Genomic DNA, 13,974 nt, shown 5'->3' with positions numbered 1-13,974 from the left:
GTCTATGGCAGTAGAAAGCCTAGTCTTTCTCCTGTGGAAATGCTGGTGGTTTTGAACTGCGACCATGCAGCTCACAGCCCAACATAACCACTACACCACCAGGGGTCATAAATCAACCTCAACTCTAGGGAAAAGAATAAAAATTTTTAAAACAAACCGCACTAAACAACAGTGCTAAACATGTTACATTGTACTATTTTATTTAACCCTCATATAATATTTTTTGGAATGGATGATTCTTCCTATCCTAGGTTAAGAAATCAAAGCTTACAGCCTGATTACTCAAGTAAAAAGTGAAAACTGACATGTCTATGCTGAATGTATACCAAGAACTATGAAGGGGGAATGAGCTGGTCTGTCAAGGTTTGGTAAAACTGAGTAACCAGCCAATGTTTTAAAAATGCAAAGGAAAAATAAAAGTGGGAATGAGGCTTTCACCTAAAACTCCAGGTTTTTCAGCATCTCTAGAAATCATGTCCATGTGGGCAGCCCAAACCTTGCCTGGAACACTGGCGGGAGCTCTATACCCTCCATATCATCCCCACCTAGGTGGCCTCTTCATTTGTGTGCCTGCTGGGCCACTGAGGTCAAATAAGCCTCATGCCAAGGTCTGAACATTCTGGATGTCTTTGAGTGCTAAAGTTCCCAGTACAAGTACATATCTGTACACTTCAAACAGGTCTCCCAGGAGTTCACGTTTTCCTTCACATTTCTAGTTGGCCACAGAAAGTCAAACGATCTTGAATCGATGTCAAAAATCCAATATATCCATAGAAATAATCCATTGGAACACCAAATACTGCTACTATTAGCTACTAATTACTTCTATCAGCTCTTTCTCTCATACATACCTGCATACTCCCCACGGCCACAGAAGAATTCAGTTGGTCAAATTCCACCCATGCCCCGCCCCACCATGGGCGTCTGTTGGTCTGCGCTCCAGTTTGGGTTGCCAACAAATGCTGTAACCGCTGCTTTAGTAAACAGCAAGGAAGACAAACTTAGAACTCACGTAACGAGCTGCAATTTCCTTTTCTTCGGTTTTCTGCTTTTTGCTCTCAGATGAATAGTCAGTTGAGTTCCTGTGCTTCTCAGCACCCCGGAAACTGGCTGACGGGGATACCGAAGAGCTCTGGAAGAAAAGGGGGAAGGTCAGGTTGAGAAACGACCATCTACTTAGTGGTGCTGACTTCTCAAAGTCACTGGACACTGTTTCCTTTTGGTTCTTTAGTGCACATTTGTAAAGCTTTTCTGAGAAGAGGGAGAAGTGGTGAAGCAAAGTAAGAGTGGACAGGAAAATACAAGGTGAACAAGAGATACAAGGGTTGATAAAGGAAGAAGAAAGAGGAGGGATAGCAGAGAACTGTCAACCCCCAAAGATCAAAACCAAGTTGTGGGAGGAGGGGCCTGGCAGCTGCCTGTATGCTTCTGTTCCAAATCTTGGTGACACCCCCCCCCCGCCAACCTGCGATGTTTCAGAATAGAAAGAACTATGTACCATAGACTGGTGCAAATAAATTTTTTTAAAGAAATAAACTGCCAGGTCTTACTTCCGAGGGAACTCGGAAAAGGATAGGTGTATAGTAAGTACACTGTTGAAACACTTTTTAGGAAGGGAGGGAGGGAGGGAGGGAGGGAGTGAGTTTGCTGGCTAATGGAAAGCCAATATTTCAAGTCTTTGTAATGTGACTATGAAAAACTTTAAAAAGCCTGAGTAGTTGGGAGGGGGGGGGCGCACTAGGAGGGAGGGAAAAAATGAGGAGCTGATACCAAGGGCTCAAGTAGAAAGAAAATGATGATGGCAGTAAATGTACAGATGTGCTTGACACAAGGGATTGATGGATGGATTGTGATAAGAGTTGTATGAGCCCCCAATAAAATGATTTAAAAAGGAAGAAAAAGAAAAAAAATCTGAGTAGCCGAGTCTTTCAACTAGGTATCAGGACAAGGCCTAAAACGGTTAACATCACACAAGCAGGCAGTGGGAAAGGCTTTTCTTAGTAGGTGTTGGATAGAGTGCATTGAGATAATAGTATTTAAGAAAGCAGGTTGCAGGAAGAATAATTCCATCATTTCCAGATAAATTCTATACTCAGTAAAACTCTCCCTCAATTTATTCATTTCATAAAGCCTCCTTTTGCATTTTATAAAAATCTTAGTTGCCATTAATTAATATTGACAAAGACACACAACATTTACAAGGCCTTTTAATTAACTAAGGGAAGCAGCATGCTATTCCTAACTTCTAACTCTATTATTTTATTTCCACTGAGTCATAATACCATACACTCCCTTGTGGCTAGACTTTCAAAACCTTTTGTGGGAAAAAAAAACACTTCAGTAGACTTTTTCCATGCCTAGGTCAGGGCAACTACCAGTATATCACCTCCTAGTGGTCATCGGTGGAGACAACAACTTCACCACCAGCTTCAACATTGAGGGTGTTGTGCTGGGTAGATGCTGGGTAAGGAGATGAAGTTGGAAAGGATTAATGAGTGAGGCTGGATATCTCTAAATCTTTCTTGCTCCTGGGCTAGTTCCTCTCAAGGTTTTACATATATACTCTGCAAATTTTATGTACCCCAAATTCCACAACTATCGTGCATCAAACACACAACCCTGAACACTCAATGACAGAAAACAGGCAAGCTTTTCATTCAAAGGTCAAAAAATAACATTGAAAAGCCAAACTAATTTTCAAAGTGGATTACTTCTAGACTGCCTGATTTCCAATCCTCATTCCCAAGTCACTTCTCACCTTCTTCGTTTCGTGTTTTGATTTCATTTATAGTTCCATGCATCTGCTTCTTCTTCACACTACAATCCATTGCAATAATGCCTTAGACTATTTATTACCCACCCCCATCCATCTGTGCACTACTCAGACCCATAGCTGAGCCTAACTTCTGGGTTTTCCCCACAACTTCATCTCCTGCCAGTGCTCTAAGATTCCCATTCCCCAAGAGACGCCTGACCACGTCCCACCCCTCCTTACAAAGGGCAATTTTCCACAGTCCTGAAGAACAACGACCAACATCTCAGTTTGTTCTTTAAGAATGCCTTCAACTCTGCAGCCCAATCCACAACCCTGACCTTGGGTCCTACATGGGGGCCATGCGCTTCTTGTCCTACCTAACCCCAAAAATTCAGTGCCACTGAGTTGGAGCCCTGTAGGACAGAGCAGAATTTCCCCTATGCATTTCTGAGACTGTAACTGGTTATGGGCAAAGTCTCATTTTTCTCCTACGGAGGGCTGGTGGGTTTCAAACTGCTAAACTTAAGGCTAGTTCAATGCATCACTCACTGCGCCACTGGGGCTCCTGGTTAGTTCCCCAGCACCGTCTGCACTGTCACTACATTCGTAGTCTGTCTTTCCTGGCTTAAGGGAATGCTCCTTTCTCAGGACCTTTCAAAATTGTCATCATCCTTTAAGAACCAGCTCTAAAGACACTTTCAAGCTCCCTCAGACACTTTTCGGCTGATGTATACCTCACTCCTCTTTGCTCCCTTAACATTTCGTTCCCTTAAGTGAGCAGAGGGCACTCACCATGAATCTATGGCCAAGCTGTTGGTGGCCATGTCCCAGTCCAGGCTATGGGCTTCTTGGAGGCAGGGTGCCCAGTCCAGTGAGTGGCTGGAAACCTCCCCAGGCAGGTGAAATACAGAGGACTGTGAATTTCCTCTCTGTACTCCTTAGTCTTAACACAGAGTCTATGTGATATATTGTCTCTCAGAGGCCCCCTGGGCTGTACGGCTCCACAGGAAACGGCCGTTCCCTAGACGAAGACGTGAGCGGCAGTGCCATGCACAACTGTGCAGTGTGGTGGTTCCACCCTTTGCTGGCACTCCTTTCCTTACTTGTAGGAGGGTTTTTCTCACAATAATTTGGTATTTTACAAGCAAATCAATGTGCACACATGCCATGATTAACTATGTTTGCCTTTTGATTTGGATACACTGCAAAGTTACTTCCATTCTGCCCCAAACTGACTTATAAACAATGATGAAATACTTTCATAAAAATCAACAATAAATTTAGTTGTACAGGCATCCCTCTGAACTACAGGAGACTGATTCCTGTATATGTCCAAAGCTTTACCGACTCAAGTTCCTTATAGAAAATGGTGCCGCCATATTTGCATAGAACCTACACAATGCTCTCACAAATGTAAATCATCTTGATTACTTATAATACCTAAAATACACTGTAAATGCTATGTAAATTGCACATTTTGCTCCTGCTCAGCTGTTGGGGGGAGTGCTTTGACCACTTAATTACTTTGTGTCATTACCCATCTCCCACCCCCAATATTTCTATTCCCAAATTGGTTGAATCTGGGGGTACAGAACCCGTGGAGACTAAGGGTTGCCTGTACAGTCAATTTAACATTTCTGTGCTTACGTATTTATTGGAATGCATGCACAATAGCTTTATTTTTTTGTTCAGCTGACCATTTCTGGTTCTGCGGGCAGCTTTTGATTTTGGGATTTTATTGTATAACAGTTACATGTTGGATGTTCTGGGTAGTGTGCTAAAGTAGTTCATTATCAGTAACATTTAAAGGTTAAGCTGCAGGATAGACACTGGAGCAATCAGTAAGGTCCTAAATAATGTAATTGCTCTGGAATCAAATTGGACTTGGCACAAACTTGTACTGGGAATCTTCGAAGTCCACAACTCTGCCACCACAAGGCTTCTTGGATCCGGGCTGGGAGTGTGAACAGGAAGACTTGAATACTGATAGAGACAAAATCTTGCTTTTACTAGAAAAGATTTATTTTTATGTCCCCATTATTATTTTAATGCTTAGTTGGGTTAGCATTCCCTTCTAGAGTACTACCATAAGAAACTTAGCGGTGGAGTTGAATCATAATCTTGGGTAAATCTACAATTTTAGTAACATTAAACATGAGCCTTTTTTCTTTACAGTATGATCATGGACATTTATTAGAAAATTTTCTAGAAACTGAGAATCACAATCAAAAGCAATGGCCTGTATCTCGAGAAGGCAAAATAACCTGAATATTTTAGTAAAGGGCTCTATTTCTCTATAGCATATGCATTTTAAAAAAGTAAACACTTATACTGGAATATTAAAACAAGGAAGTGGGTAGATATATTTGATGAAAGAAAAGGGGGGCAATTAAAGATAAGTCAAATGAAATAAAAAATGGAGAAGTCTTACTAGATGAAAATTTCAATCACTCTGGGAGCAATCACTCTGGTTTCGGATATATTATACCTAATATTACAAAAAAGTTCCCATTAAAAAATAAAATTCTAGACTCTACTTTGAAATCCAACTTAAGATTATATTAAGGCTATTGACTACATCCGTTCAATGGAAAGCCACAGGCTTGCCCCTTTAACTGCTCATAACCCATCCAAGATCAAAGACAGCGCATCTCCCCACAAAGGAAGGTACTGCTGTTATGGCTGGCTAATTTTAATAGTAGGCAGGACAGATTCTAAGAGCAGGCAATTATATCCTCTCTGGAATCTGACTGCCTGGGTTTGAATCCAGAGTCTTCACCTTAACAGCTATGTAAGCCTAGGGATGTTGCTCAGTCTTTCTGGGCCTCAGCTTCTCTGTAGTCGGGGAGAACCACTACCCCATGTCCATGTGGGTTGCGATGAAACTCACGCTCCCTGCCATCGAGTTGATTTCCAATGAGTCAATTCCAAATCAACAGCAACCCTCATAGGTCAGGGACAACTGCCTGTGGGTTTCTGAGAAAGTAATTCTTCATGGGAGTAGAAAGCCTCCTATTTCTCCTGCACAGCAGCTGACTGTTTCCAAGTGCTGACGACAGTTAGCAGCCTTGCTCATAACCACTACGTCACCAGGGCTCCTGGGGGCTCTGAAGATTGTGTGAAATAATCATCCTCCTGAAGTACAAGGCATGACTCAAAACTGGGTGGTGTACCCAAGAACGATCAGCTGCTACTGCATCCTATTCTCCAACTGAATCAAGTTCCCACGAAGAGACTGGGATGGAGAGCTGGTGTGAGTCTTCTATTTCAAGGCTCAGAAAGGACTATTCTAGTTATCTGGGTGGCACTTCCTCTCAGCAGAGATATTCCAATGGTCCATAATGATAGGGTTTCAGTATGCTGTTATCCAAAACACATCTCCTGTTAACAATCACAATAAGGCTCTAGTTCAATACTGCACTGAAGTACGACTATAAATACTACCCCCACAAAGGACTTACCAATTTGATTTCAAAAGCACATCAAGTTAATTCTCCTTTCACTCACATTGGTGCAGTGCTCACCTGTCCTTGCCAATGTCATAAGATTTCAACCAGAAAGGTAGAAGAACCCGGAAACTCAGGTCATACGGCTTTGTTTACTCATCAATTATGGCCTTCAAAATCCCCAGTTACCAGGTATCAAAGGGTACATTGGTTTTTTAAAAAGATAACGATGATAGTGCCAGGACAAAGGGTAGCATAAAAAACTGGTCAGGGTGAATTCCAATTCCAGTTTGCCCGTGTTACACATGCTGTCAAGTATGCGGACGAAAGCAGCACCGGCTTGTGAGACACCATCACTTTTTAGGGGCTCATACAATTCTTATCATAGTCCATACATACATCAATTGTGTAAATTACATTTGTACATTCATTGCCCTCATCATTCTCAAAACATTTGCTCTCTACTTAAGCCCCTGGCATCAGCTCCTCATCCCCCCCCTTCCTCATGAACCATTGATAAATTTATAAATTATTATTTTGACCTATCTTGTCCTGTCCCACGTCTCCCTTCACCCACTTTTCTGTTGTCCCGCCCCCAGGGAGAAGGTCACATGCATATCCTTGTAATCAGTTCCCTTTCCAATCTACCCTCCCTCAACCCTCCCAGTTATCACCACTCATACCACTGGTCCTGAAGGGATCATCTGTCCTGGATTCCCTGTGTTTCCAGTTCCTATTTGTAACAGTGTACATCCTCTGATCTAGCCAGACTTGCAAGGTAGAATTGGGATCATGATGGGGTGGGGTGGGGGTGCAAGGAAGCATTTAGGAACTAGAGGAACATTGTATTTTTCATCGTTGCTACATCGCACCCTGACTGGCTCATTCTTAAATGATGGTTGGGTGGTATTAGTTATCAATTACTTATCAGAGACAATTCAGAGTGAGCTTGTTTATGGCAGTAGAGGTCCACTGGGAAGTGTGCACTGAGAGGATGACTGAAGAAGAGTCGGTGGACTTTGTTAATGTTAGTAACTAACCTGCTAAATTAATCAAACACTTCCTCTCAAGAAGCTCACTGCCATCAAGTTGATGCCAATTCATAGCAACCCTACAGATAAGCGTAGAACTGTCCCTGCGAGTTTCCAAGACTGAAGCTCTTTATGGGACTAGATAGACCCACCTTTGTCTCAAGGAGCTGGTGGTTTGGAAATACATTTAACCATTACACTGCAAGGGCTCCCCCATAGCAAACCTATATAGGGCTTCTGAAGCTGTACATCTTACAGGAGCAGACAGCCTTGGCTGTCTCCTGTGGAGTGGCTGGGGGTTTTGAATCGCTGATCGGTGGTTAGTGGTCTTAGTGAAAATTACCTGGTCTGCACACCCAAGCTCTTCCATACTGACTCTCAGCAAATCCAGATCTATGTAAATTAACTTAAATGTATAGTATTACAGTACAAAAGCAAACAAACACACCCTAAACCCCGTAAGAGAACATGAGAAGGCACTGAGCCAGTCACAGTTGTCAGTTTACTGCTCATTACACTCCAAGATTTCTCCCCTCTAATAACCTGCCTGATTAAAGAAGTCATTAAAACTACAATCTGTGTATCACCCTCCTAGAACAGGTTTTTTTTTTTCCAAATTAACATAAATCAAGATTCACCTTCAAAAATGACTGGGACTTTCTAAAAGACCTGCCCTGTTTAAAACAGATTTAACATATTCTCCATGTGAAGTAATGAGTCTATTCTTAATAAATGTATCACCTTGTAAAACATTTCATGAACATGTTCTTTAAACTCTAAAGTATTATTGTCTTTGTTTTCCTGCTTCTCTTCTGATAAGAGAAACTTGAGTCAAGATAAATGTCTTGCGTAGATAAGCAAAAGGCTCTTAGACTGAGGAAAGATTAAGAAGACAGGAAGTGGCCATGGAGGTCATGCTATGGGGCTCAAGGGTCAGAGAGCCTTGGAGGTAAGTGAAGCACTACTACTTTCTGTGTATGAGCTTGGGCATTTTAATGAACCTAAGTTTACATTTTCCGTGTGGGCATGTTCTTATATTTGTGTGTCTGCATATGCATCTGAGTGTGTGTGTGTGTTCCATTTGCATGTGATAGATATTCATGAAGAAGGAACTTGGTGGTGTTTAAGCATTTGGCAGCTCATCAAAAGGTTGGAGGTTCAAATCTACCAACTGCTCTGTTGGAGAAAGACGATACTGCCTGCTCCCATAAAGACCTACATTCTCAGAAACCTTAGAATTCTACTGTGTTCTACAGTACTGCTGCATCGCAATTTGACTGTGTAGGCTACACTTGGTGTAAGAATGAAAAGAGAGTGCATTCTGTAGCATCTAGTCAGCCCTCAAAGTAGTTCCTTCCTTGCTATGTGTAAGCTGCTCTCCATGTCCATCACTATATTTTCTGAGTGCCCACCGAGTACAGAAATACAATCATGAATGAGATGTACATCTTGCCCTCTCATATTTTTTGGTCACTTGGCTGGTAGCTTCTAGGAGTCAAACTAAACAGAATACAAAAAGTCTTTCTCGCTCTCTCTTCGCAGTGGAAAACAACAGCACTTCAATATCCAGTCATTCATGTTTTCATGGGCTCAGCATTATGTATTACTTGGTCAGGATAAAATACCCTAATAATTTATAAGGTATCAATAAAATTGATTTTAAATTAGAACATTATCTTAATGTCCTCTTGGGGTTTCTTAACTGTTATTTCCTCTTCCTGGAATAAAGCTGTTGGCTTCAACCCAGAAACTTCATTAAATACAGTTACTTTAGCTGGAGAGCTGAGCTGCTGGAACACGCTGATGAAACTTTGTCGCCAAGGATATAGGTTTGATGCTGGTGTGGGCAGCGTGGTTTCCTTCCCTGAGAGCTACCAAAACTACATGTGGCTCAAACTTTGAGTCACATGAGGAAGCAACTGGTGCAAAAAAGAAGACAACTATACTCATCCACCACTGAGAGGAATTCAAAGCATGGGCTGAACGAATCAAATAGTATTCCTGATGATCAGCGACAAAATGGTATTAACAGTGTTTCAGAAACAGTTAATAGAAGTGGTCGAGTGAACTTAACTTCCTATTGCATAGAAATCACTTCTTTTAAACTAGTATCTTGTTGACCCAATCAATTTACAGTCCAATGGACTGTCTTCTTCAAAGCAGAAATGTTTTAGAGAAAGTCCAGCATTCCTATGTATGCATATTTGTCCTCCATCAAGACTCCCTCCCTCTCCCTTCCTAGAAGAGGTTCTACGAATCTTGTATGCCAATTCTATGTATATTTCAGTCATATGTGCACTTGCTACCTTGCTTTTCTCTTAGCATAGTGTACCTGTAAAGTGTATTCTAGATATCCATAGACTCAATAATTTATAGCCAGTGTAGCACTGTGCCGGGCAGGCAAATCTGATGTGGCACTTTAGTCCCATGGCCCAAAAAACTGGGGTGAGAGGAGAGGGAGTGAGGACTGGCAAATTTTCTTTCTTGCATTTTCTGAGCAGGCAAACTGTCATTAGGTCTGTTCATGTACAAGGCTCTGTTTCTAAACGACAAGATCAACATACTCTAACAACTGCTTTGAAAGCTGCTGAAGTAGGGTCACTGCTCAGAAAAAATGAGACTGAGCTTTAAGCCTTGGCAAGCTATCTCTTAATGGACCAGAACCCTCATTTTAGTATCTATTAAAATTCATTAAGAAAGAAAGTCTTTTCATGTTGCTATTTTTTCCAGTAAACTGTTTTAATCTATTTGAAAGGCTAAACATTTTTTTCCAAAGAGTGTTAGCTCCACAGAGCCTCATATATATTCTTACGCATTATGTATGCAAATATACTCTACATTATGTGAGAGTAATTCAGTGGGAACACAGAAGGAATTGACAGTCTACCCATTCAGAGGGAGGCTGCTTGAGTGTGAGGCTGTTATTTGGAACCTCCAGGGCTGCTGCTTGATGCCACCACAATTTGGCTACAGTCTTGTGATAACCTGGGTTAAGTGAGTCTTAAAATCTTTCATTAAAATATTAAAGGGCACCATGATCTACACCAGCGGTTCTCAACCTGTAGGTTGAAACCTCTTTGGCGGGGGGGGGGGGGGGGGGGGGGTGTCGAACAACCCTTTCACAGGGGTTACCCGATTTATAACAGTATCAAAATTACTGCTATGAAGTAGCAACGGAAATAACTTTATGGTTGGGGGGTCACCACAACACGAGGAACTGTATTAAAGAGTTACGGCATTAGGAAGGTTGAGAACCACTGGTCTACACAGTAGCCTTAATAGAAAAGTGAGCAATATATGTACTTAAAATTAATTTTAAATATACTGGAGTAACTCATTATATCCAATCTCATAAATATAAACAATTATCAATGATATATTTTACATCAGTTTTATAGTAATACTCTGTAAAATCTGATACCCTTTAAACTTAAAATTTGGACTGGTCACATTTCTGGGGCTCATAGGACACTGCTGCTTATCTTATTGTATGACATAGCTCTAGAAGTTCTTGAAGTCATAATAGAAATCAACATCCATTAATACAAGCATCTAAACACACACACATATCTAATCCGGGCCCTGCCTACTTTCTCCAATTGGATGTGAAGATCTCTCTTGCTCAGAGTTCAGCCAACTCCTCGCAGGGCTTTCAACAAGGTGGCTCTGTGGAGGAAGCTACGGGGCTGCAAGCCACAAGGTCCCCAACGTAAGCCCACTAGCACTCTGCTCCAGTGAAGAGCTGCTAGTTTCGGAAATGAAGCTCTACAAGGAGATCTCTCCTATAAACCTCTCATCACAGACCCTTACGCATTTCCTTCCCGACATCTGTAATCAAAGGCATGATTTTTATTTCTTTTATGACCTGCTTGTTTCCCTGGTTGGCGTAGTTAGGCCTTGGACCACTAACTACAAGGTCCAAGCAATGTGAACCCACCAGGCGCTCCTCGGAGAAAAACAAGGGTTTCCACTCCCATAGCACTACAATCACAGAAACCCTACAGGGCCATTGTAAATCAGGAAGGTTTTTTATCTCCCTACTTCATTCTCAAGTCCCAGGAAGGCGGAGACCATGCCTGTTTTGTTCATCACAAAGCAAGTGGGCTAGTTTTAGTGCCCATCACTCAGGGATTGGCTGCTGCAAAGACAACTGAGTAAAAAAAAACCTGATTCACAGGTGTGTATGTCTTACTTGCTCTCCTAATGCTCTCATTATGCTGAGACTGGAGACTGCGTTCCTAGCGGGTATGAACTCCTACGTCCTATTTCTCTGCCTGGGCAGCACTCAAAATCACAGCCCAAGAGTCAGAGAATAGCTCTGCGCTACATGGATGTGTGTGGGGGTAGGGTGGGGAGTGGGGGAGAACATGCACATAATAGGGGGGAGTGTGGCCTCCAAAGGTTCTCTACTGGAAAGTGACCTGGTGACAGAACCATTTTCAAGACTACCATGAAGAGAGGAAGCGGTACAGAAAAATAAAATGGAAACAAAGGTCAGAATGTGTGCCAGGTAGAGCAGAGGGGTCAAAGGTGCTGCGTTTCTACCATTTGCTGCACAGCCCCAACCAAGCAAGGGTGTACGTGACCTTCCCAAGGTCAGCACACTGCAAATATCTGTGGTTCAGTAAACATCTCAAAGGCCACCAAGCCTTCTTTGTCCATTCAGAGACAGATCAATCTTCATAAGGGAGATTACTCATCAAGCAGTTATCCCTCTGCCTGGTCTCCCTCCACACACTCAGCAGCTGGCTTGTCTGTGGTCCAGGGAGAGACAGACTAACTGAAGTCTGACCAGCAGAAAGGCAGAATCTAAATGGACCCAGCCTGACAGGTCCACCCTGTGAAGAGCGCAGCAGTCAGGGGCTTTCTTGTGGCCATTCATTCTTTGCTAAATGAATGTTCCCCCCACCTGCCGCCCACATCTCCCTGCAATGTTTATGTCTCAAGGAGGTCTTCTGTGGTTAGAGGAAAGAAATCCTCAGTATCACTCCCCTCCCCTTTTCTGGCATAGTAAGTCAATCACACTCAGGTGACAAAAAGAGGTAAACAGGGGGCACGCAGATCTGATACTTGTTGAGAGTGAGTGGAGAGCGTGCAGCATGCGCAAACAGGTGCCAGCCCTACATGAGTGGGTTTTGTTAAGCCAAAGGCAGGAATCTAGAAACTCATGTACATTTTTAGTGTGTAAAGCAGCATATGGCACTGTCAGTGGAACAAAGTGACTTCAATATTGGATGGCGAGTTTTGAGAAATGAAAACAAATGCGCTGCTATTTCGATCTACAATTTTGTGCTAGTCTTAAGAAATTATTCCAAGTAGTAGTCTTCATATTGACAACTAGGTCTAAAAATGTAAGGTGTTCCATGAACTATATGGAACACTGGTAGAACATCTGGTCTAAGCCAGAAATGGGGATAATACTGGTCTAGGGGTAAACTTCCCAGCTTCCATGTGGAAGACTTAGATTTGCTTCCCGCCCACTGCCCTTTCCTCACGCCTAGCCATCACTTCTTCTGTCAGAGTACACCTAATTGCTGTGATGGTGTAGGAAGACAAGACGTGGTGGAGTCATGCCAAAACAGACTAGGAGGAAAGGTCTGAAGACCCCTTCCAAATATCAGCCAATAAAATCCCTAGGGATCACAACGTTCAGATCCATTGTACACAGGGTTGACAAGAGTTATGGACCAATTCGAGGGCAACTACCCCCCACCAATAACCAGGAGACATGCCTCCAGGAACCAGTGCTAAAAGGATGATAGGGAAAGCCAAGTTGCAGTCTATTGCGCACAGAAAGGCTCTTTGCTCTGCCTGCCACCCAGCGTGACTCTGAGCATAGCTCTGTTGCTGCTGCTACTCTGACCTTTCGCTCCCCTCTCCTCCTCACATTTGTTCTCTCCCTGCTCGTTCCACTCCGACCCCCCTTCCAGGCCGTCCTGCCAGCAATACCTCAGTCAATACTTAGTCTTGCTGGTGGCACTATAGGCTAAAGAGGTTGTTGACCCTTATTCTAACATGTCCTTTTAGGTTAATTACTTTTGTATGCTCGGGTGTACCCAGTGACATTTAATCACTACAGCGCTGCTCGGGTAAACAGAGCTGAATGGAGCCAACTGCAATTTGGCATCGAGCTAAATGGTGCAGTAATAGCAGCGTGCTGAAAATGGACTGCAGGAAATACTCTCACTCGCCATGCTACGAAGGGGCGTGACTGCCATTAGATCCATCGCGGTTTTATTAAACATGAACACCACTCTGTCTGAAGGATGCTGTTGCTCTTCAGTACAAAACATGCCTCGAAGGACAGCCTGTACTTTCCAGTGCAAGGGCAGTTCCTGTCACCCAAGTAAATATTTAGTAAGTGTTTGCGGAATAAACCAATGAATGAAGACAAAAACTAAGGTATGACTTTTGTGGTCTAGACCTCCCATCCCTGTTTGTATGCGTGCGCGCGCGCACACACACACACACACACACACACACACACCTTATCACAGGACGGTTTTGTGCGAATACAGCTGACAGGGTCCTAACTTTTAAGTCCCTCTGATATGTAATTACCCAGAACACAAGAACACAGTAATGTAGATGCAGACAATCTCACGCTCTAGTGTGCGCACAAAGGCTTCCAGAAGTATAGGGTGAATCTACAAGCCATGTCATAGACCTTTGAACCACTTGCAGTTTGCCCAAACCAACACCCACTGACTTTCCTTTACTGGGAATGGGGAGTGAGTTGAGA

The 13,974-nt window shown here is 42.8% G+C and overlaps 1 protein-coding gene across 8 annotated transcripts in view; it reads right to left on the bottom strand.

Annotated features, from left to right (window-relative positions):
- The window catches only part of LOC142448177 (transducin-like enhancer protein 4), a 174,439-nt gene that overhangs the window by 20,476 nt on the left and 139,989 nt on the right, over positions 1–13,974 (bottom strand). For all 8 annotated transcript variants that reach the window (XM_075549762.1, XM_075549763.1, XM_075549766.1 and 5 more), the window contains one exon: positions 1,013–1,132. In XM_075549762.1, coding sequence (XP_075405877.1) covers positions 1,013–1,132 — 120 coding nt within the window. The remainder of the gene's footprint in view (positions 1–1,012; positions 1,133–13,974) is intronic.

Source organism: Tenrec ecaudatus, chromosome 5 (assembly GCF_050624435.1).
Source record: "Tenrec ecaudatus isolate mTenEca1 chromosome 5, mTenEca1.hap1, whole genome shotgun sequence".
Taxonomy (NCBI): domain Eukaryota; kingdom Metazoa; phylum Chordata; class Mammalia; order Afrosoricida; family Tenrecidae; genus Tenrec; species Tenrec ecaudatus.
This window is presented reverse-complemented; position numbering and strand designations above follow the sequence as displayed.